This window comes from Dendrobates tinctorius, unplaced genomic scaffold (genome assembly GCF_039654945.1).
Source record: "Dendrobates tinctorius isolate UK_male_01 unplaced genomic scaffold, ASM3965494v1 ptg000020l, whole genome shotgun sequence".
Lineage (NCBI taxonomy): Eukaryota > Metazoa > Chordata > Amphibia > Anura > Dendrobatidae > Dendrobates > Dendrobates tinctorius.
Window position 1 is genome coordinate 15,727,377 of NW_027361688.1, and position 26,432 is coordinate 15,753,808.

The following is a 26,432-nucleotide window of genomic DNA, read 5'->3' on the forward strand; positions in this document are numbered from 1 at the left end:
AGGTAAAATACTGACCAAATATTCAACGTGTCCACGTGGCCTAAAGGGTTTTTATGATTTTAAAGTTCAATTTGGGTAATCTCTGGTATTCCATTTCTTTAATTTCAACTGAAACAGTAAGTTAAAGATTTCTTGCTGAATTTTTGTTACATGCGTCTTCTCAGGGTCACGCCTAGACGCATTTTACGTCAGTCCAAGGCGAGTCTCAAAGGGTGCACATCAAACAAGTAAGCTTTTAAGCTATGTACATACATGAAACCATGTTACTAGAACCATAAAGTCTCAACGAATGAATAAACCCAAGAACAACAGCTGTAATGTCAATTCACATCATACATCGGAAGCGATGACCAAGGTCATCCTCCGTTGTTCCTCAGCAGGACATCATAATACTATTATTATAGAAGTGGAAATATATGCAAAATCAATGGGGTGTTGGTAACTGCTATGGAAATGTAGTCCCTGTAGGCTCAAATTGTTTAATTGATTGGATATTTAGTTGGAAGTATCCAAGCGCTAAAATGCTTGGATGCTCGTTACTCGAACCGACCAATTCCTAATACTCGCATACTCATTTTGAGTAACAAGTAGTGTTGAGCATTCCGATACCGCAAGTATCGGGTATCGGCCGATACTTGCTGTATCGGAATTCCAATACCGACTTCCGATATTTTTTCAATATCGGAAGTCGGCATCGGAATCGGAAGTTCAAAGTTGATTGACAGCCGAAATGACGTCATCATGATGCGCGGTGTGTGCGCATCATGATGCGCCGTCATTTCGGGCCTTCCGGGGGTCTCTGCCGGCCTGCCGGGGGGGCTGTGTGGACTGCCCGGGGTCTGTACCGGCCTGCCGGGGGGCTGTGCCGGCCTGCCGGTGGTCTGTGCACCCTGTGGGGGTCTGTACCGGCCTGCCGGGGGGCTGTGCTGATGTCCGGGGGTCTGTGCAAGCATCGTCCGATGGGACTATAAGTCCCATCTGGCGATGCCTGCTACCATGACAGTGATTGACACATTAGCCAATGATGGGACAGTAGTAGTCCCATCATCCGGCTAATGTGTTAAATGTTAAAAAAAAAAAAAAAATACTACATACATACTACATACATACTACATGCATGCTACATACATACTACATGCTACATACATACTACATATATACTACATGCATGCTACATACTTACTGCATGCTACATACATACTACATACATACCACATATATACTACATACATACTACATACATACTACATACACTCACTGGCCACTTTATTAGGTACACCATGCTAGTAAGGGGTTGGACCCCCTTTTGCCTTCAGAACTGCCTCAATTCTTCGTGGCAGAGATTCAACAAGGTGCTGGAAGCATTCCTCAGAGATTTTGGACCATATTGACATGATGGCATCACACAGTTGGCGCAGATTTGTCGGCTGCACATCCCTGATGCGAATCTCCCGTTCCACCACATCCCAAAGATGCTCTATTGGATTGAGATCTGGTGACTGAGGAGGCCATTTGAGTACAGTGAACTCATTGTCATGTTCAAGAAACCAATCTGAGATGATTCGAGCTTTATGACATGGCGCATTATCCTGCTGAAAGTAGCCATCAGATGCCTGTTCTTAGCTGAGAGGAGTGGTACCCAGTGTGGTCTTCTGCTGCTGTAGCCCATCTGCCTCAAAGTTCAATGCACTGTGCGTTCAGAGATGCTCTTCTGCCTACCTTGGTTGTAACGGGTGGCAATTTGAGTCACTGTTGCCTTTCTATCAGCTCGAACCAGTATGCCCATTCTCCTCTGACCTCTGGCATCAACATGGCATTTCCGGCCACAGAACTGCCGCTCACTGGATTTTTTTTCTTTTTCGGACCATTCTCTGTAAACCCTAGAGATGGTTGTGCGTGAAAATCCCAGTAGATCAGCAGTTTCTGAAATACTCAGACCAGCCCTTCTGGCACCAACAATCATGCCACGTTCAAAGGCACTCAAATCACCTTTCTTCCCCATACTGATGCTCGGTTTGAACTGCAGGAGATTGTCTTGACCATGTCTACATGCCTAAATGCACTGAGTTGCCGCCATGTGATTGGCTGATTAGAAATTAAGTCTTAACACACAGTTGGACAGGTGTACCTAATAAAGTGGCCAGTGAGTGTACATACTACATACATACTACATACATACCACATATATACTACATACATACTACATGCATGCTACATACATACTACATACATACTACATACATACTACATGCATGCTACATACATAACACATATATACTACATGCATGCTACATACATACTACATGCTACATACATACTACATATATACTACATACATACTACATGCATGCTACATACATACTACATGCTACATACATACTACATATATACTACATGCATGCTACATACATACTACATGCTACATACATACTACATGTATACTACATACATACTACATACATACTACATACATGCTACATACATACTGCATGCTACATACATACTACATACATACTACATACATACCACATATATACTACATACATACTACATGCATGCTACATACATACCACATACATACTACATACATACTACATACATACTACATGCATGCTACATACATACTACATATATACTACATGCATGCTACATACTTACTGCATGCTACATACATACTACATACATACTACATACATACCACATATATACTACATACATACTACATAAATACTACATACATACTACATACATACTACATACATACTACATACATACCACATATATACTACATACATACTACATGCATGCTACATACATACTACATACATACTACATACATACTACATGCATGCTACATACATAACACATATATACTACATGCATGCTACATACATACTACATGCTACATACATACTACATATATACTACATACATACTACATACATACTACATGCATGCTACATACATACTACATGCTACATACATACTACATATATACTACATGCTACATACATACTACATATATACTACATACATACTACATACATACTACATGCATGCTACATACATACTACATGCTACATACATACCACATACATACTACATATATACTACATGCATGCTACATACATACTACATGCTACATACATACTACATATATACTACATGCATGCTACATACATACTACATGCTACATACATACTACATACAGTGCCTACAAGTAGTATTCAACCCCCTGCAGATTTAGCAGGTTTACACATTCGGAATTAACTTGGCATTGTGACATTTGGACTGTAGATCAGCCTGGAAGTGTGAAATGCACTGCAGCAAAAAAGAATGTTATTTCTTTGTTAAATTTTTTTTTAAATTGTGAAAAGTTTATTCAGAGGGTCATTTATTATTCAACCCCTCAAACCACCAGAATTCTGTTTGGTTCCCCTAAAGTATTAAGAAGTATTTCAGGCACAAAGAACAATGAGCTTCACATGTTTGGATTAATTATCTCTTTTTCCAGCCTTTTCTGACTATTTAAGACCCTCCCCAAACTTGTGAACAGCACTCATACATGGTCAACATGGGAAAGACAAAGGAGCATTCCAAGGCCATCAGAGACAAGATCGTGGAGGGTCACAAGGCTGGCAAGGGGTACAAAACCCTTTCCAAGGAGTTGGGCCTACCAGTCTCCACTGTTGGGAGCATCATCCGGAAGTGGAAGGCTTATGGAACTACTGTTAGCCTTCCACGGCCTGGACAGCCTTTGAAAGTTTCCTCCCGTGCCGAGGCCAGGCTTGTCCGAAGAGTCAAGGCTAACCCAAGGACAACAAGGAAGGAGCTCCGGGAAGATCTCATGGCAGTGGGGACATTGGTTTCAGTCAATACCATAAGTAACGTACTCCACCGCAATGGTCTCCGTTCCAGACGAGCCTGTAAGGTACCTTTACTTTCAAAGCGTCATGTCAAGGCTCGTCTACAGTTTGCTCATGATCACTTGGAGGACTCTGAGACAGACTGGTTCAAGGTTCTCTGGTCTGATGAGACCAAGATCGAGATCTTTGGTGCCAACCACACACGTGACGTTTGGAGACTGGATAGCACTGCATACGACCCCAAGAATACCATCCCTACAGTCAAGCATGGTGGTGGCAGCATCATGCTGTGGGGCTGTTTCTCAGCCAAGGGGCCTGGCCATCTGGTCCGCATCCATGGGAAGATGGATAGCACGGCCTACCTGGAGATTTTGGCCAAGAACCTCCGCTCCTCCATCAAGGATCTTAAGATGGGTCGTCATTTCATCTTCCAACAAGACAACGACCCAAAGCACACAGCCAACAAAACCAAGGCCTGGTTCAAGAGGCAAAAAATCAAGGTGTTGGAGTGGCCTAGTCAGTCTCCTGACCTTAACCCAATTGGAAACTTGTGGAAGGAGCTCAAGATTAAAGTCCACATGAGACACCCAAAGAACCTAGATAACTTGGAGAAGATCTGCATGGAGGAGTGGGCCAAGATAACTCCAGAGACCTGTGCCGGCCTGATCAGGTCTTATAAAAGATGATTATTAGCTGTAATTGCAAACAAGGGTTATTCCACAAAATATTAAACCTAGGGGTTGAATAATAATTGACCCACACTTTTATGTTTAAAATTGATTAAAATTTAACTGAGCAACATAACTTTTTGGTTTGTAAGATTTATGCATCTGTTAATAAATCCTGCTCTTGTGTGAAGTTTGAAGGCTCTAACTTAATTGCATCTTATCAAACCTGCTAAATCTGCAGGGGGTTGAATACTACTTGTAGGCACTGTATATACTACATACATACTACATACATACTACATACATACTGCATGCTACATACATACTACATACATACTACATACATACTACATACATACCACATATATACTACATACATACTACATGCATGCTACATACATACCACATACATACTACATACATACTACATACATACTACATGCATGCTACATACATAACACATATATACTACATGCATGCTACATACATACTACATGCTACATACATACCACATACATACTACATACATACTACATACATACTACATGCATGCTACATACATAACACATATATACTACATGCATGCTACATACATACTACATGCTACATACATACCACATACATACTACATACATACTACATGCATGCTACATACATACTACATGCTACATACATACTACATATATACTACATGCATGCTACATACATACTACATGCTACATACATACTACATATATACTACATACATACTACATACATACTACATGCATGCTACATGCATACTACATGCTACATACATACCACATACATACTACATACATACTACATGCTACATGCTACATACATACTACATATATACTACATGCATGCTACATACATACTGCATGCTACATGCATGCTACATACATACTACATACATACTACATGCTACATACATACCACATATATACTACATACATACTACATACAATACATTCATAAAATACATACATAGACATACAGTACATATAACATAGAGTAACATACTTACCAATACTTGTCACATTGTTCCCCGAAGCCATTGTCTTTTACGGAATAAATATTAACATAACAAACCACAAAAATACTCACCCACGATCCGAAGCAGTCCACGAGTGTGTCCCACGACGATCTTGGGTAGAGAACTGCAGCATCAGCTGATGCTGCCATTCTCTACGGGCTGCAGGAATCCAATGATGGAAGGTAGGTATCCTTCCGCACTGTATTCCTCCGCCACCTAAAAAAAAAAAAGTCCCTAGTCTCACTTTATGCCATTGCTGCGTGGGAAATTCCCACACAGCAATGGCATAAAGTGAGACTAGGGACTTTTTTTTTTTTAAGTGGCGGAGGAATACAGTGCGGAAGGATACCTACCTTCCGTCATTGGATTCCTGCAGCCCGTAGAGAACGGCAGCATCAGCTGATGCTGCAGTTCTCTACCCAAGATCGTCGTGGGACACACTCGTGGACTGCTTCGGATCGTGGGTGAGTATTTTTGTGGTTTGTTATGTTAATATTTATTCTGTAAAAGACAATGGCTTCGGGGAACAATGTGACAAGTATTGGTAAGTATGTTACTCTATGTTATATGTATTGTATGTCTATGTATGTATTGTATGAATGTATTGTATGTAGTATGTATGTAGTATATATGTGGTATGTATGTAGCATGTAGCATGCATGTAGTATGTATGTAGTATGTATGTGGTATGTATGTAGCATTTAGCATGCATGTAGTATGTATGTAGTATATATGTGGTATGTATGTAGCATGTAGTATGTATGTAGCATGCAGTATGTATGTAGCATGCATGTAGTATATATGTAGTATGTATGTAGCATGTAGTATGTATGTAGCATGCATGTAGTATGTATGTAGTATGTATGTGGTATGTATGTAGCATGTAGTATGTATGTAGCATGCATGTAGTATATATGTGTTATGTATGTAGCATGTAGCATGCATGTAGCATGCATGTAGTATGTATGTAGTATGTATGTAGTATGTATGTGGTATGTATGTAGCATGTAGCATGCATGTAGTATGTATGTAGTATATATGTGGTATGTATGTAGCATGTAGTATGTATGTAGCATGCAGTATGTATGTAGCATGCATGTAGTATATATGTAGTATGTATGTAGCATATATGTAGTATGTATGTAGCATGTAGTATGTATGTAGCATGCAGTATGTATGTAGCATGCATGTAGTATATATGTAGTATGTATGTAGCATATATGTAGTATGTATGTAGCATGTAGTATATATGTAGTATGCATGTTGCATGCATGTAGTATATATGTAGTATGTATGTTGCATGTAGTATATATGTAGTATGCATGTTGCATGCATGTAGTATATATGTAGTATGTATGTTGCATGTAGTATATATGTAGTATGAATGTAGCATGTATGTAGTATGTAGTATGAATGTAGCATGTATGTAGTATGCATGTTGTATGTATGTAGCATGTATGTAGCATGTAATTTTTTTTTTTTTTTTACATTCAACACATTAGCCGGATGATGGGACTACTACTGTCCCATCATTGGCTAATGTGTCAATCACTGTCATGGTAGCAGGCATCGCCCGATGGGACTTGTAGTCCCATCGGACGATGCCTGCACAGACCCCCGAAGCCTGCACAGACCACCGGCAGGCCGGCACAGCCCCCCGGCAGGCTGGCACAGCCCACCGGAGCCTGCACAGACCACCGGCAGGCCGGCACAGCCCCCCGGCAGGCCGGCACAGACCACCGGAGCCTGCACAGACCCCCTGGCAGGCCGGCACAGCCCCCCGAAAGGCTCGTACAGACCCCAGAGAGGCTGTACAAGGCAAAAACAGGGTTTTTCTTATTCCGATACCGGAAGTCCCATAGACTTGAATGGGACTTCCGGTATCGGAATCGGCGATACCGATACTTTTTTTTAAGATCGGCCGATCCATTCCGATCCGATACTTTGAAGTATTGGACGGTATCGCTCAACTCTAGTAACAAGTATAATCAGAGTCAATGGGAAATCCGAGCATTTTTCCAGTAGATCCAAAAAGGAGTTCTGTGAGGCAGTGAAAATTTTGAAATGGATGTCAGAAGTGCTGAATGGAAGGAGAACAGCATGGGGAAGACCCTGGGCAGCATCTCTGACTCCCAGATCACTGCTGAGAACAATGGTGTCACACTTTTACTCCACTTTAAGGACAGACAATAAAACATTCCAAACCAATGAGACATTGCATTTTACAGGAAGAAAATGTTAAGAAACATTCTTTCCTATATAATTAGTTGTATATAAGACACAATTTAAACAGAATGTAAAAAAAAAATTAATTTTCAAAAGTTTAATTTTTTATTAATTTTTATTACACTATTTTTTTTTTACAAAAAAATAAGAAATTTCAATGTAATATATTAAGGAAGCAAGAACTGCCAAAAATTAGATTGAAGAGGGACTCAGATATACCCTGTATTAGAGATAAAGGAGGGCCTCACACACATTATGTTCAATTTGTCATATAGTGGTACTCCTAGACTCATAAAGGCTATGTGCAGGGCCTGCCAAAAATTACAAGCAGGGTCATCCATACATCCCTGAAGGCACCAGCTGTACTGCCTTATTCAAATATTGTGAGCAAAGTGTAGCTGTGGAACTCCTACACTCACTCATAAAGGGTCTGCACATAGTACAAAGCCAGAACAAAATTATAAGGAGGGTCATCCATACACACTTGAAGGCACAAAGTGGAGTGCCTCATAAAAAAATTAACAAAGTGTCATTGTAGTACTTATATACTCACAAAGTCTTTGCACAAAGTGCAAAGCCAGAAAAAAACTTATAAGGAAGATCATTCATTGACCCTTGAAAGTAAGAACTGGAGGGACTCATTCAAAACATTGAACATTTAAAACACTTTATGTGCTGCTGTCATTTTGTGGTGTAGAAAAGTGGGGGCTAATCCAGGCTTTGTTTATTTTCATCAAAGTGAGCCTGTCAGCATTCTCTGTTGCCAGGAGAAAGTTCCTTTCTGTTATGACTTCCCCGGTAGCACTAAAACCCCCCTCAGACAAGATGCTAGCGGCAGAGAAGTGCAACCCCTCCAAGGCATATAGGGACAGCTCATGCCAGGTATCCAGTTTTGAGACCCAATATTTGAAGGTCGCAGAGGAATTAGGGAGTATGCTGCTTGGCCGGCCAGGTATTGCTTGATCCTTTTTAAAAACTTTTCCATCCTTGTCAAAAATACCCAGTTGTGAGGCCTTGTAAGCTGGGATGGTGTCATGAAATTGGCCCATGTCTTTATCAGTATACCCCTGACTCTACTGTGTGTCTCCTTTGTCTCTCCTCCTTGGTTAGGCAAGAGGGAAGCTTACCCACTGACACTAGCATTGTCTGATGAGATTTTTTCAACATATTTTCCACAATGGCCTTCTGGAATACCACCATTTTAGAAGACCTCTCCACCTCAGGTAGAAGAGATGCAAAGTTCTCCTTGTAGCATGGGTCTAGCAGAGTGAACAACCAGTACTCTTTTTTGGCCAAGATAAATATAACGCGAGGATCACGGGAAAGGCAAAGGTGCATAAAGTTTATCAAATCTGCCAAGCTCTCTACAGTCAACACTCCCCTGTCTCCACCATTATGATGACTCTCCATGTCCTCCTCCTCCCTCTGTAACTTCTGTTACACTAGCAAACAGCTCCTGTTCATCCTCCTCAGCCTCCACTTCCTCATTGTTACCCAATCCATGCTGAGCAGATGAGATGAGGCTGAGCTGGGTAGTATCTCCCTGTCTTATGTCTTCCTCCATCTTCACCTGGTACGCATGCTTAGTTTCATGTTTGTGAGCAGCGACTATTTAAGTAAGCACAGAAGCGGGAATGTTGAGCTGACTATGGCGTCATCGCTGCTCACCCTCTTTGTGGAATCCACAAAGTAATGGAGAACTGCACAGATGCCTATGCCCACTTTTCAGTGTTTATCTGCGGAAGCTGACCAGAATGCTGATGGGTATGTTGAAGCTGGTATTCAACAACTGGCCTCTGTTGCTCACATAACCTTGCAAGCATGTGCATTGTGGCGTCGCATACCTGTCGGTGAGCTGGCACATGAATGACCTGATGCAGCACTGTCAGAGTGGCGGCAACTGTAGCCGACTTGCGGTTATAGCCACTGACGTGGCGTACCTTCACCAGATGCTCTAGCGAATCTGGGTAGATTTTCAGAAACTGCTGAACTACCAAATTGAGCATGTGGGCCAAGCATGGTATGTGTGAGCTAGCCAAGCTTCACAGCCACCAGGTAATGCCCATTATCACACACGACCATGCCTTGCTGATATAAGGTGGGGATACCACACTGGGAGAAAAAATGTCGGTGGGGAATGAATATCAAGGGACGGTTGAAACCCTTGGTGTCAACAAGTCTAAACGGCAACATTTCCACATCAAGCAGCCTGGAGATGTGCCCGTTTAGTGTTTGGGCCTGCATGTGTTTGGTAACTTTGTCTTTCATTCCAAGGCATGGGGTACGGACAACAGAATGCTGCGCTGGTACAATGATTTAGAAGTACCTGATGATGGTGCCTAGAATATGCAAGGACAAGTGCAGATGCAGGGCTTGAGGCATCTGCGCCAGTGACATGGACAAAGGATTGGGAACTGCCTAGCACATGGAAAGAGACAGTGGTTTCACCTGTACCTACACCATTCGTGAACCCTGGCGTTCAGCCCATGACATGTGCCTGATCATACTGGTGGTTAGGCTTTTAGTGGTCAGGCCCCTGCTGATCTTGGCATGGCACAGGTTGCAAATTACCATTTTTTGGTCTTAGAACTCTCTTTAAAAAGTCTGTAATAGTAGTTCCATTTGCCCCACTCCTCAGGCTTTGTGATTTCTTGGGGTAGCTTTCCACCGAGTTACCAGCAAATTCACAGACAAATCATTTCCAAGCCACCAGAGAGACGATTGTATTCCTTTATGCATCCAAAATGCATCATAAAAGCAACTTTTCAACCAACAAGCAGGCTTTTTCAAGCATAAAGCTTCGTCAGCCATTTTGTTTATGCATGATAAAAATTGATCACCTGCAGCAGTCAAAATGTTTTTTTTTTGTTTAATACCACTATAATGTAACACAAAGCACGTAAAAGTGTATGAATGACAAATTCAATCTATGGATGACAAATTCAATCCAGAAAACTTTTTGCACTCTTTTTTGGAGTGTTATGTGTGCGCCAAAATTGAAAACAAATCAACTAATGCTCTATGGATGATTAGTTGAATCCAGAAAATAGTTTGGAATGCTTGCTTTGAGTGTTATATACCACCGAAATAGTTTGGAATGCTTGCTTTGAGTGTTATATACCACCGAAATTTAACAGAAAGCACGTAATACTCTATGGATAAATAATTGAACCCAGAACATTTTTTCAAATCATGTAATATTCTATGGATGACAATATAGTCAATTTTTTCACCTCCAAGAAAAGAATGTGGTCACAAGCAGCTGATATATATTTAGCTACGGACTACAAAGCCCTAAGCCCTGCCTAGACGCTGTATTCTGCCACTCTCACTGCTCCTGCAACTGTCCTTAGGCTAAATGCAGAATGTATCTAAAACAAACAGCAGAGAGCAAGATTAGCCTTAGAAGGACTGCTAGTATGATGGTTCAGCATCAGCACCAGTATCAACACTAGCGGACGCTCATTAGTTAAACTGTCCTGGATAACTGCTCTCACCCTCCAATCAGAACTGTCCCTGAGCTGTGCAATGGAGTCAGTGAGCGGAACACAGTGGCACCAGTCCTTTTATAACCTCTGAAGAGGTAATGAGGCAAGCCAATCACAGTAATGCCATTACCAAGATGGCTACTTAACAGGCACCAAACATGTAAAAATTGCAAGATTATATTTTTCTTTTTTCTTTTTTTTTTAAGATTGTGACATGGAAAAAAAAATGCCAAAAATGTTTTAAAAGTACGTTTAACAGAAAAAAAAATATTTAAAAGATAGGTAATATTCTAAAGACACATTCCATTTAAGGGGATGAATATTCCTCCATAGACCATTATGGGGATCAAGGCTTTGGAAAGAAAAATTGATGACCATGAAGGAATCGGCTTATAACAACCTAAAGTCCTCGCCTAAAGCACTGAGTATTTTGCATTGGATTCCATTGTTAAAATCCAATGGAATCCAAGACAATACATTCCTGGTTCTGAAAATTTTCCTACATTTTTCTAAACATCGGTTGAAATAGGGAAATCCTATGATGTCACAGTCAGAATGTCATGGATAATTCCTTTGGCTAAGCGGATTCTTGGGTTGCGTTTGAGCAGACCTTTTGCAGTTCTTTCCCTCTAAATCCTGCCGAGGTCAGATCTCCTGTAAGTGGAAAAAGATTTGTCTTGTTCTATTATAGACTTGGGTATGGTGTGCTGAGTAACACTAAGGGACAGACATTGTTATTGGGGATTTTTTGTTCTTTTTTTCAAGAAATTTAGGCTAGATCATGGATATACGGTAGATTAGATAGTGTTACACCTGGTCCCCGTCCTGGTGTTGCGCCCAGGTCTGCCACTGTTATACCTGGTCCCCGTCCTGGCACTGCGTCCTGGCCTGCTGCTGCTCTCCGTTCTGGGCACTCACCTCGAGCCTCTCATGCTGCTGCTCAGCATTCTGTCCTCCCTCCTCCTCCTGGCGTCCTGTGAGGAGATCTGTAACTAAGACTATTAGGGCATGCCCGCCCGCTCTATTGCCTTCTTAAAGGGGCGGCGTGCATTATTCAAAAAATGTAATCAACCAATGGCAGCGCACTGGCTGCTATTTCTGGCCTCTCCTCCATAGGGAGAGCGCAAGAGCAACGAGTATCTATCATTGCTACATCCGGTTCTCATGCTAACCTGTCTGCATCTGCAGTCTCTGTGCATTGTCTAATGCTCTCTGTTTCCACAGCATATCAGTATCCTGTGTTACCTGGTTATATCAGCAACCATCTGGGCCTAAGCCATCCCGTTCCGCCTACAGCCATCCGAGTCCAAGGACTGTGTGAAGGTCACTGGAACCAACTCCTTACCAACTAACCGGATCCAGGACCCAGCGCATTACGGACTCTGCTGTAACTTTTGTTATCCCTTTTGGTCCCGCTGGGACAGCTGCCACGTGTTCGGGGTCTAACTGGAGGTGGCACCTGTATCCTCTGGGTATTCCATTCTGGGCCTGCCTGAGGGGCTTTACTACGGGTGCCCGGGGCTCACTAGTCACGCCCCCTTCAGAGCTCCCCGGACGATGGTCTCGAGGTTCCACTTAAAAAATAAAAACGAATGTGAACTTCACCATCTCTGCCTCCGCTTCCATTCGTTACAGATAGATATATAATATATAGATTATATAGATAATAGATAGCTAGATTAAAAGATGATAGAGAGATAGATAGATAATAGAGTGATAGATAGACAGATAGATGATATATAGATTAATAGATAGATGTACATTCCATATAACCTCATTAGTTCTTGCGATTAACATTTGTGCTAACCTTTAACCTTCCCCATATTTCATAAGCACCCCGAGTTTTCAGAATATAAATTCTGATTCGAACCATAAAGGTAAAAAAAATATAAACTGTGGGTGACTTCTGGCAGACGGATGGCGTACTTTGGAGACATCCATAACATTTATTCTGACATGATAGCTTTGGCAGTCTTGTAACACTCATCTCGGAATATGTCAAGTCAGACTCATAAACTAAAGGAGGAAACCTGTGCATTCCTTAGAATAGTCTTTTCTTTTGCTATAACAGGAATGTGAATTATTTTACGTTTTAAGCAATCCATTTACAAAGGTACCTCAAGACCAGTAAAATCTGTGCTATTGATAATGACTGGAAGATCTATCCATTACTTGTGTCAGGGCTTTTCCATCAACTAGAAGGGAGAGCTTGGTTCCTTCGTTCCTTGACACAATAATCCACTAATCTTCTCAGCTCAAATATGGGTCATACTCATTATGCCGACCGTCGATGACCAACCCTGACCATTAATGCCAATAAGATTACAACTAGATGACCAGAAAAATTCCAGGTTATACGACCTGGAGATGACTCACACACACTGTAGAAAGTGATTGGTCTCTAGACTCATGTCTCAATATAGCTTGGAAATTGGTGAAAGGCGTCTTCACATCTACCTTGATATGATTCAATGATATGAATGTAGTGCCCTAAAGGGGTTTTCCACCACTGCTTCTGGTGCCTGTTGTTGGTGTTGTTGTGACCCTGGCACTGGTCACTCATAGCTGCTGAGCTCTCTGATTTGCATAACCAGCTGTCCGGGTATCAGTGCTACCAAATGCAGGTTAGAGTGGATTTCTTTGCCCCTAGCAATCATATTAGTGAGGACATTATGGGATATATGGCACATCACTCGCTTTGGTCACATCAGCATTGTGTTACCTCTGACAGCGACACCATCAGTTTAAGATATTGTTTGAAAACATTTGTCTCTGAAGCCCAAAAGCATGGTCTACTGACTGGTACGATACTAGTCTAATTTTTCTCCTAGCTTTGAATATGGGATCACAGAAGCTTACTTTTGGGATACAGTTAATTTTATTGGCTTCCAGTGGTAGTTATGCGAGTTTAAGTAGCTTCCGTTTTACTTTAAAAATTAAAGAAACTTGTGAGTTTGATAATGTAGACCAACCAGTGGGAAACATGGTATAGAGTAGGTGGACAAAGAAAGTGATGCATAGCTTAGGTGGTGAAAATGAAACATAACTTTTATAATCTGAGGAAAGCATGAGGCAGCAGCTGAGACGCTGAATTCAGCGATGTGTCAATTATTAGGCTGTATGATGTCATTTACTTACAATGAAGGTTTTATCATTAGGAGATAATCATTACCCTGACCACAGTGTACACAAGCGCTTGGCCGACCATAATTCCAGAGAAATTCATGTTTTTCTTAATACCTAAATGAGCTGATAAGATTTATGGGTAGGACATAGACTGCCTCATGAATCTTCCTCCAGAGCTTATTTTAAATGAAAGGGGTCTTCACCAGTGTGAGACATGTCATGACTGACAGTCTGATCTTCTGATCCACATGGCTCCAACTAGTAACACCCCTTTTCATGTAAAACAAGCTGTCTGGTCCATAGATCTTAATAGCTCTCTTACATACTAAGAAAAATGTGGATTTATCTGGAACAATATATCAGATCACAAATATCAAGGTATCATTCATTTCATTCAACTTCCTATGACCTACATGCCCATATAGATGGCTTAGGAGGAATGATCTTACTGAAAGATGCCATTTAAAGGTCAACCTCTGATTCCCACAGCTCTCATGAATGGACTGATGAGTCATGTAGTAAGGCACTGGTAAAGTGAAAAGGACGTGATGCAAAACATAGGAGGCATCACCTTTGTCATTCAAACAGTTGTCATCTTACACAAAGTAACAAACCCTCAAGTACTTAGTAATATTACTACACCAAAATTTAGGCTAACAAAGTCTCAATCCTACCCTTAAAACTCAACAAAATTACCAAAAGTGCCTCCACAGTTCCTCAGTCCTCGGTACTCTACTTTGTGGCAATATCTCTTTTTCATATAAATGATGGAAACCTCTTTGTAGGGGAATGTAAACCAAGTACATTCTGATGCTATATACTCGAAAAAACACAAACCACAACAATCTGTCAAGTCCGTAATTATATTTCTAAGAAAAGGGTTAAAGGGATAAGGTCGAATGGCTAAAACACACCATACACATAGAACGCTGTCCTTTGAATCAAGACACAGCCAAAAGCTTCTCCCACCACCCCATACCCAAGGACTTGGTGAACATGAATGTATCGGGTGAAAGGAGATAGCGGCCATAGACCAATATTCCTTACGAATACCCATGCCCATGATTGGGCATTGAAATTCAACAAATTTTGCCCTTTTTTGAAATTCAACAAATCTTGCCCTTTTTTGTCCTGATATGATCTGTCGGTGGATAGTCGGGAGGTACCCATACACTTTAAAGGATTGGCTGGTTAGGCCACAATTTAAGAGATTTACAACAACTAAAAGTCATTTTTAAAATGTCTCAGATTGATTAAAAAAATTAAGAGAAACTCTCTTTCCAATGCTTACCCTGTGGTCTGAACTTCATGGTCCCATCTTAACGCACAAGAAAATGGTATGTTGAGCTTGAACCATGAGACAAGGCAGGTGTCAGACCAAGAACTGCGAGGGAGTGGTGATCCTTGATTTTTTTCTAGACCGATCTAACCCCCTTAATATTTTTATTTTGCTGAAGAACCCCTTTTATTTCTAATGTGTATGGCCAGCTCAAACGTATTTCCTCAGTCACACAGACTCCGCGAAGCCATTTTAGAAGATACATCTGTTATTATCAGAAGTATAATTGCTTGGCTAAGTCTTTAAGCATCGCTGCAAAATTTCCCATCTGTAGAAATGCTTTATAACGTGCGATGTTGTGATGCATGTTACGAGATGCCAAAACCTCACAATAGCTCCTTAAAAAGACACTTGAAGATATTTGCCTGTTCTAGGTCAGGTCATTGTCTTCCCAGTCGACTCCTGCGTCTTTTGAGGAGTATAATATTAAGCAAGGCTGGTTGAAGAAGTCTGGATCGGGCTGGTAAGAGGTTACCGCAGACAAACAAACACTTGAGGTTTACGGTTGGATTTCACTGCGGTTGATTTCAATTGTACTCAAGTGAATTGTGAATTGTAAACTATAATGAAGAGTTGTGTAAACTTTTCTACCTTGACTTAAACATGCAAGAAAAGGTTTTTATGTGTTCCCTAGACTACAGAGGTATAACATTTCAGAAGTAAGGATGTCAGCTGCGTTCGCTCTGAAAAATAATGGATGGTTGGTAGAGATGATTCAAGTTGATTCGTAGGACCTAGTCTAGCGGCCACATTGGTGATCTTTAGCCACTTGATGGGAACTCTGTAAACCACCAGTGATGGCAATAGTCAGTCTGGTGTGACTTCTCCATTACAGCATAACACAAATGTGATGTCACACCGGCAAATCAAAAAATGAGCCATAGATGCCGGGAGGTAGAGGTGGATCTCAGGGTTTCCGTCCAGTGGCAACAAATTACTGAGTAGTCTCTGGACCATTTCTTGTGGATCAATTCAAACCAGCTCTAATGGATGGTTTCTGTCTAATATAACATCAGTGATTAACTCACGGAATTGCCATGTGAACATAGTCTAGTTTGACAACCCCTTTTTTACACAAGTGGACCCTAAGCAAGAGGACTGATCAAAGTGGGTAAGACGTCTCTCCTTACCCCGTAATCAGCTGTCCAGCTACTGTATCTTCTGGAAGGAAGATGGTGAAGGGTATTTTACACAAGTGGACCCTAAGCAAGAGGACTGATCAAAGGGGGTTAGACGTCTCTCCTTACCCCGTAATCAGCTGTCCAGCTACTGTATCTTCTGGAAGGAAGATGGTGAAGGGTATTTTACACAAGTGGACCCTAAGCAAGAGGACTGATCAAAGTGGGTTAGACGTCTCTCCTTACCCCGTAATCAGCTGTCCAGCTACTGTATCTTCTGGAAGGAAGATTGTGAAGGGATATTTTACCCATGAGCTCCTACCAAAGAAAAAAAAACATGTCTTCTTCTATGGGACTAGAAATGACCAACTTGATTCACTTCTCCTGGTTTGGCATCCAGTCTTCACTTCTGCTCCTGGCATCCTGGCCACCTATGGTGCTTACCAGACTCCATGTGACATCAGGACATCACAAGATTGAGTAAGCCCTCCAAAAGCTGAGTCATGGATGAAGAAGTAAAGACCAGCTGCTTTGAAGGACTGGACTGGACACCGGAACCGGGCAGGTATATTTGGATTGCCCATCTCTACATAGCTACCAGAGCAAGAGTTGGCTCTTGACTATCCCGAGTATAGGTCTATCTCCTATGATATCCTTGATAGGGCATATGAACAAGAGTTATTTGGTTTGACATCCCCCCTTTGACCCACACTTTCATCACCATATACATGCAGACTCACAAGCGGATGTGTGTTCTACATATATGCAAGAGCATTATAACTAGTAGACCAAAACCGGTGGGCCATAGACAAGGGAGGGGTACCCAAACTCTACCATTAAAGTGACCCTGCCATTTATTATATATCCTCGGAGTTACCACTCCCTAAATAAGATACTTAACGATGAAGGCTTACATTATGACTAAGAAGGATATAAAGGATATATAAAAAAGACAATGGTATAAAAAGACTGTGTCAATGGCTATTGTAAATGGAAGGGTATATGGTTAAACAAGTCATGTTACTATGGCAACAAGCCATCATCATCAACACAACAAGTGCCGTAACTTTTTTTTATAACTAGGCAATCTCCATTCACGCATGTGCCTGAGAAGTGCACTTAATAAAAGTTTTGGGTACAGCTTAAGAACAAGATTCTTTTGGACTCACTCCAAATTTTTACATCATAAATGCGGGCACAGTTTTACTTCCATCTCTTCGAGGCATTTATTTGTAGACAATGGATTCTTCAATACCCTTTTTTATTTATTGGGATTCCTAAGTGCACATCTGTTAATTTGACTTTGTGTGCGTCTAAAATGTATCCCTAAATTGCATCATAAAACCCGGTGTATGAGAAAATCATTAAAAAAATTACTTCTTTGAACTTAAAGGTAATGGCCTATTGTTTACACAAAATCTGCATCCAGATTTCACCAGGCAAACTGCATACATTATTAAATAGATATCATGCACCTGGTAAGGCTGGTGTACTTACTTTGAAAATCAGTGTATAATAGCTGTATAATCCTTTTTCAAAACTTTAACTCAGTCTAGTCCAAACCGGCCTCAATGTCCTTACTCTATCCTACTGCTGAATCTCCACCCACCTAGCCTAATAACTCCTCAATGACCCTCCTCCCTGCTGAATCCCCACCAACATAGCCTGACAGCTTCTAAATGTCACTCTTCCTTGCTGCTGAATCTCCACCCATCTAGCCAGACAAATCCTCAGTGTCCCTCCTCCCTGCTGAATCTCCACCCACCTAGCCTGATAGCTTCTCAATGACCCTCCACCCTGCTGCTGAATCTCCAACCATCTAGTCTGATAACTTTTCAATGTCCCTTCTGCCTGCTGAATCTCCACACACCTATCCTGACAGCTTCTCAATATCCCTCCTCCATGCTGTATGTCCACACATCTAACATAACAGCTCCCCATTGTCCCTCCTCCCTTTTACCGAATCTCCATCCACCTTGACTGACAGCTCCTCAGTGCCCCTCCTCCCTGTTTAATCTCCACCCATCTTACCCCAGTTCTTCTCAATGTCACTCCTTCCTGCTGCTGAATCTCCAACTATCTAGCTTAATAACTCCCCAATGTCCCTACTCACTGCTGCTGCTAAATCTACACCCTCTTGGTATGACAGCTCCTCAGTCCCTCTCTGCCCTGCTGCTACTGAATCTCTACTTACTTAGCCTGCAGGTCCCCAAAGTCCCTTCTTCCTTCAACTGTTAAATCTCCACCTACCTAGTCTGACAGATCAATATACCGCCTCCCTGCTGCGGCTTAATCTCCACCCACGTCTCACTGCTCCTCAATATCACTCCTCCTTGCTGGTTCTGAATCTAAACCTTCCCTAGCTGGACAGCTCCTCAGTGTCCTTCCTCTCTGCTGCTGCTTCTCCACCCACCATGCCTGACAGCTCCTCAGTGTCCCTCCTCTTTACTGCTGTCTCTCCACCCACCACACCAGACAGCTCCTCAGTGTCCCTCCCCTCTACTGCTGTTTCTCCACTGAGCACACCTGACAGCTCCTCAGTTTCCCTCCTCTCTACTGCTGTTTCTCCACCCACCACACTTGACAGCTCATCGGTGTCCATCCTCTACACTGATGTTTCTCCACCCACCACACCTGACAGCTTCTCAGCATTCCTCCTCCCTGCTACTGCAGAGACACTACAAAGTACAATCTGCAACTGTCACTCAGGTGGGCAGAGAGTGAATTCACTTGAACCCTTGAGCTTTTTACTTTTTATCTAAGCTAATAAAATGCTTATTTCAGGAGTATACAGCTTGTATAACACAGATTCCCAACAGCCTCATCGGGTCTAAGAGATCAAGATCTATTTAATATTGTAAGACGTTGGTATAGTAAAATCAAGTAACATTTATGACAATTTTTGTTGTTGTTTTTTTTTTATTTTGCATATTTAGAAAGATATCCCCACATGGGCAAAAGAGAGATTACTTTTCATCGGTCTCCTTACCATCACAGACAAGGTTACAAAGATGGGAAGCCCATAAGAAAAAGACCCTAGGGGCAAGTGATTGCCTTCTATGTCTTCTACAAATGAGGTTGTCTTCTTCTGGACCTTTTATATTAAAGGCACAGAGGCGGGACCTACCAATTGATATTTCGGTACTTCAAGGGAGGATACAACTCAAGTTATGTGGAGCTGAACTGTAAAGACTCAAGGTCTCGAGTGGCACGATTTTAATGTAATACTTAATTTCCCCTGTGGTGGCGCTGCAGAAAAATTAAATACTTGCTGTAGAGTTTCCTCAAAGATCACACCTGATTCGCAAGTGTCCAGTAGTTCGATACCCGGGATCATCTCATCTTTTAGTAGCTTTTTAACAGGATTTTCCAAAGTGGACCCTCAGAAATAACATTATTATCCATCTTTAGATTCTAAATTTACAGTCGCATTATATTAGTCGAAACAAAAATGTTCTCAAGTGACTTACTAGGACACAAAAATGTCAGATGAAATGTTACAAACTCATGGGCCTTTTTCCATTGCCCATATCCAGACACCATAGAGTGGATAAATCATCCATCACCGAGAACCATATAAAATCTGCAGTGACTTAAAGATTAAATGAATCGTTTAATAAAAACAAGTTTTCATCTCTCCGCGGGAAAGGTGATAACGTACTCATCGGTGGCGGTCCTACAAATGGGAACCACACTGAACTTGGGATTTTTTTCCCGATAGGACAATTTTATCCTGTTATGAAATGAATGATGCCCGCCTGCCTCTTTACTCATCCTCAATGGGGTTTCAATATGGCACAGCTCTCAGGAGCCCCATAGACAATCAAAAGAATGGCAGTCAAGCATGTTCAGTGCCGATCAATTGTAAGGACTTGCTCACACTAGTATTCAGCATCTGACAAGTCCATCATCTGAGAAAATGCAAATGACCCTCGGCTCAAACTCTGCTGCGAGAGTGTGCCGAGTGTCATTTTACTATGATCCGAGTCTCTCACAAGCTAGAATAGGATCACAGGTGCGGAGAAGAACTTAGTTTCTCCATCTTCTCCTTTCTGTGAGTCGGTGTACATACATCGGACTGCAGTCCGATGTTTTGCAAGCACTTATAGACTTGTACGGGTTAGCGCCATCCGATATACACTGCCAATAAGCATGCAACAATTCTTTTCTCATGCCAACATGGATGGCATGACAAAATTAAAAGCTAGTCAGCACTGCTCCATAGTATAACATTGGAATCAGTGCTATCCAATGAAATATCAGATAGCACATTCCAAGGTATACACTGGCTGCTTCCCAGTGTGAGTGAACCCTAATGGGGATAAAAGAGCCTTATTCTGCCAATCAGTGCCAGTCTCAGTAGTCCCTTTGATTGGACCCCCACCAACCAACAAGTTATTACCTATCCTATGAATGGACAACCCTGATCATTGCCGGTCTCAGTGGTTGAACCCAGCTGACCTACATGTTATCATGTTATGGATGGACAACCGCGATTGTTGCAGGTCCCAGCAGTCCCAGTAGTTGGGCCCCCACTCACCAACAAGTGATCACCTATCCTCTGGATGGACAGCCCTGATCGTTGGCGGTCTCAGCAGTTCCAGTGGTTAGACCCCATCGACCAACAAGTGATCACCTATCCCAAGGATGGACAACCCCGATTGTTGCCTGTCTCAGTGGTCGAACCCAACTCTCCTACATGTTATCACCATCCTATAGGGTGGCACGGTGGCTCAGTGGTTAGCGCTGGGTCCTGGGCTCGAATCCCACCAAGGACAACATCTGCAAGGAGTTTGTATGTTCTCCCCGTGTTTGCGTGGGTTTCCTCTGGGTACTCCGGTTTCCTCCCACATTCTAAAGACATACTAATAGGGAATTTAGATTGTGAGCCCCATCGGGGACAGTGATGATAATGTGTGCAAACTGTAAAAGCACTGCGGAATATGTTAGCGCTATATAAAAAAAATAAAGAATATTATTATCCTATGGATGGACAACCCCGATTGTTGCAGGTCCCAGCAGTTCAAGTAGTTGGACCCCCACTCACCAACAAGTTACCACCTGTCCTATGGATTGACAACCCCAATTGTTGCCAGTCTCAGCGGCCCCAGTGGTTGAACCCAGCTGACCTACATGTTAACTTATCACCCATCCTATGGATGAACAACCCCAATTGTTGCAGGTCCCAGTGGTTGGATCGACCAACAAGTTATCACCTATCGTATGGATGGACAACCCCGATTGTTGACGATCTCAGTAGTTTCAGTGGTTGGACCACCACAGACGTTGGTCAGGGGTGGTCCAACCACTGAAACTACTGAGATCGGCAACAATCGGCAAAAGTTATCACCTAATCTATGGATGGAAAACCCTGATCAATGCCAGTCTCAGCAGTCCCAGTGGTTGAACCCTAACCAATCAACATGTCAACTCATCACCTATCCTATAGATGGAAACCACTTTAAGTTTCCAACTTTTTTACAGAAACACCAGAAGCATCACCTAATTGTTTTGCTTTTGAGGAAAACGCTATGCCACTAAAATGATTTCTCAGCCTGGTGGGCTTTCCCTATTTCTAGATATGCCACAATGAAAGAACAAAAATAGCAAAAAAAGCAAATCCAACTTGAGGGCCAATCTGGTACCCTATACATACAGTTACCAAAAGATTTCCCCATTTTTGGGCCCTACACATTACTCTTGGCAGCAAGCTGTCAACTTGCTGTAGGGTGTAACAGGTGCAACACATGTGCAGCTTGAAGGGTGGGGTGAAATTATCCTTCAAATTAAACTCTTCATATTAAAACTCTTAAATGTAAAAGTTGTTATACGGGCTTTACCTTTTCTTCATGTCTTTAAATTTTTTTTAAATATAAATGTCTTAAAGAACACAGATTCCCCTCCCCCCTCCCAAAAAAAAAATAAAAACGAAAAATTTGACAGCATTCAAAACGTCAAATTTTGGTTCCACTTGTCCATAGATAAACCAACACGTGACAAGATTTGCTCACAGCAAACTAGCGATGGCTCTTCAGAAATATCCGCTGAAATCCTATTACGTTGAGATTGAGATAAGATTCCCAAAACCATTGCCTTAAAATAATTACTGGTGAGAATAAAAAAAAGTGATGGATTCGAAGAGTATCTGAACTTCCGACTTCTGGATTTCAAAAACATCCATAAACGCTACACTTTAATGATTTTTTTCCAGCAAGCAAAGTAATTAGCTGAGATCATTCATCGTTATAACACCCCTAGCTTTCCTTTAGCGTTTAGTCGTAATCATCCGTTATGCCCATGCATGTAGGGATGACGTTGCCATCAGTCAAGTCGACCGGTCGTCCATGCCAAAAATTTTCAATTTTTCTTTTCGAAACCGACCGTTCGGTATCGCAAATTAAGAGTCTTACGTCTACGCTAAGCACTGATGACATTCCTTACACAACCACTCCATAGTAAACCCTAAATCTTGAGTCTTGAGTAAGACACACAAAAAACAACACACCAACAAAAATACCCAACTCGATAAATCTCTACCTAAAAGTGACGCTTTCGACTTTTATCACAAACGCACCTGAACGCATAGAACATTTTTATCTTATTGTATTATTTTAAGATTTTTTTTTAAATTCCTTCCACACTTAACTAAAATAAATACAGTAATAAAACAGCTTGACGTGTCCTAAGAAACGGGACGTTATTTTTGGAGACCGCACTCTGTTAGGTAACTTTTTTTTTTAAGCATGTGGAAATGGTGTGTTCAGAATTAGTATACCCCTCAGAGATTTCTAGAATAGTAAATAACCCTCTCACCGAATTCTACAAGAACACTTTACGGTATCCAGCACATGTGGGATGGAGCGCTGCGCCAAAAACAAAAAATAAAATAATAATAAAAAAAAACAACGCAAACAATGGTGGCAAATGCTTAACTAAGTGCATTCATTACCTGAGTAGGAAAGCAGTAAGAGAAAAAAAGATTTGGACTGTTTTTGCAGTCTAAAATTTGCCTCTGGGGTGAATGAGGTCTGTTACAGCTAGTTCTACATTCCTTCTGCAAACGAAGATTTTTTTTTTTTCCTCTATTGTAATAATTTGTATTTTTTTTACTATTTTTTTATCCTATTTTTTTTTTTCAAATTTTCATAAATCCTCAAATTCCTTCTGAAAACAAATGCAAAATATGTAAATAAATTTGCAATTTTTCATTTGAAGCAAAATGGAAATTTTTAAAGAAATTCTTAGATTTTACCCCCCCCTCTAACCCCCATAACCTTTTCCTATTCTCAGCTGCCTACCTTGCTTTTGCAGATCACAGGTAATTTTTCTTACCGTGGCGGCTGGATTGACCATGGCATCCGTGTTAATCTATTAAGAAACATCGACATGAAGCTGTAGTTTTCTGGAAGTGTATTCATTCAGAGTAACAACCCAAAAAAAAAGTTGCTTTTTTTTTTTTTGCAAGCCTTGTACAAAAGATTTTTCTGAGTTGCTCTATGGGTGAGGAGCCTTAAACTCTGAGTCTTGTGAACATAATCTGCTCGATTATACCAAACCAGCCCAGCCAGATGGCTCGGTGCTCTGAAGAGTAACCCTTTCCCTGCCAAGCGTCTAAGCAACACTGTGCAGAATCTTGCAGGAGCTGCTACTTGACTTTGACCACCGAAAATTTGCTAGATTTCTTACTCGAGGTTCAAATTGATCTTTCTATTTACCTTGGAATTGTTTTAAAGAATTAAGAATTTGTTAAATTCATTCTTTTTTTTTTAAATTTATTTTATCCTCTCCTTTTTTTTTCTTTTTCAGTTTTTTTCTGCGGTTAAGGAAAATTGAAATTTTTTTTCATTTTTCTTTTTAACTTGCATTGTGATGTTATTTTCAATTTCCGGTGGAAATAGTATACCCCAAAAAAAAAATATAATAAAAATAATAATTGAGAAAATAAAACCTGTTATTCTGAATGGATAGAGAATACCAACATTGATGATTGTCCAAAAATATTATCTTTGCAAAAACATACTTTTCGTCAATCTGCAACGCTAATCCCTACGATGATGGCCAAATCCCTCTTATATGGTCATTGTCATTTTAGTTGCATTATTACCTCTCCAGATCTATGTACAGATTAGCTGCCATCATTCAGAATACACGTCTCTAAATCTTACCATATTCCTTAAAAGTAATGTGCGTACGTGTCAAAATATATGTTAGACTATCAGTCGAACAGTTAAGATGACATGTATATTCTTGCAATTCGTTAAGTGGACCTTCAAATACCTTTTAGAGACTGAAAGCATTGGGTTACATTGAAATTAGGTGTAGTTGCTTCTATTCCACTTTCCCAAAACTCCTTTTGTTCCTGAGTATATCCATCTCCAGTTTCCCCCTTTTGCATCTTCAAATATCTTTTGGCATTTTGACCCTACCTGTGCCCTCTTTTCAGGAAATCCTACACCCTCTTCTGGGTCTAGGATTCTCAGTAGGGTAAATTTCACTTTCAATCCGAAGAGTTTTTCCAATCAGATGAAATAGACAAAACAGCTTGAAAAAAATCTGCTCTATACAAATTGCCTTGGTCTGAACATTCCCCGCTGTTGTAATGGTCACAGATGAAAGCTCGTCGGAATCAGACACGAACGAGGTATCAGCCAAACACTCCTGGGTGGAAAATCGTTTCGAAAACTTCTTCTCGGTAGCTCGTAGTAGTAATGTCAATGGTCTGAGCATTTTTCTGAGTCCGCAAAAGTTGAAAGAAAAAATTGCGAAGCGTGCAAAGGTTTCCCAGCACTCTTAAATTGACTCTCCAACATGAGTCCCAACAACAACCGATCAGGGAGCTTTCAAGTCAAAACGATCTGCAGTGAAAGAGTTGGCTGGCAAATCTCACAATATGTTTTCCCAAAGGAATTCACCACCCCCTGGATAGATGAGTGACAGATTAAGCCATCCAATGTAGTTTTCAGAGACAGAAAAGGCTTCGGAGAACTGATGTCGAACAAAGAGTCAACCGGTCGTTGGTGGCCACCAGAAGGGTTAACATTGAAATGTAGATAAGGAAGATCTGGGAGGCTCTTTCATCCCACCAAGTCTTATGAAAATCTGACTACGATAAGCAGAGCTAAAGGCTCACAGTTATTACTAGAGTTCCCGAGAGACAGAGAGAGAGAGACGTAGACCAAGGCTGACTTTTCTGTTGCATAAGGATTTGTTAAGGGTGGTGGGAGGGTGGGATGGGGGGGTTCATAAGCATAAATGTGTTCGAGGGTATGAGTGTGTACTGTACACATTTGCATGCAAACAACACGCCTTGTAACTCGATATCTGACAGCTAAAACTTGCCAAAAATGTGTACGCAGAAGAAAAGTCTCAAAAGAAAAAAAGAATAAAACATTGTGGAGAAGGGATGGAATTGTGAAACATGTCAGCACCAAACATGTTCTTAGTTCTTCAAACATTGTCTATCTTTGATCACGGTGGAAGTGCATTTAATATTGATGGTACCGACTTACCGACTCTTTGAAACGGATTCTGGATTTTATTAGTTTAAAGTGATTATTATTTT

General features: G+C 41.2%; 1 protein-coding gene across 3 annotated transcripts in view; it reads right to left on the reverse strand.

Annotated features, from left to right (window-relative positions):
• Window positions 1-26,036, reverse strand: part of NTF3 (neurotrophin 3) — an 86,336-nt gene extending 60,300 nt beyond the window's left edge. Inside the window, exon 1 of one of the 3 annotated variants that reach the window (XM_073567773.1) lies at window positions 25,297-26,036. Coding sequence is in view for 1 of the 3 variants with exons in the window: in XM_073567771.1 (XP_073423872.1) it covers window positions 24,203-24,223 (21 nt within the window). In the remaining 2 variants the exon portion in view is untranslated. Of the gene's footprint in view, window positions 1-24,202; window positions 24,483-25,147 lie in introns of those variants that run through there. The other 2 variants (XM_073567772.1, XM_073567771.1) reach the window with 2 other exon arrangements.
• Between the last annotated feature and the right edge of the window lie 396 nt (window positions 26,037-26,432).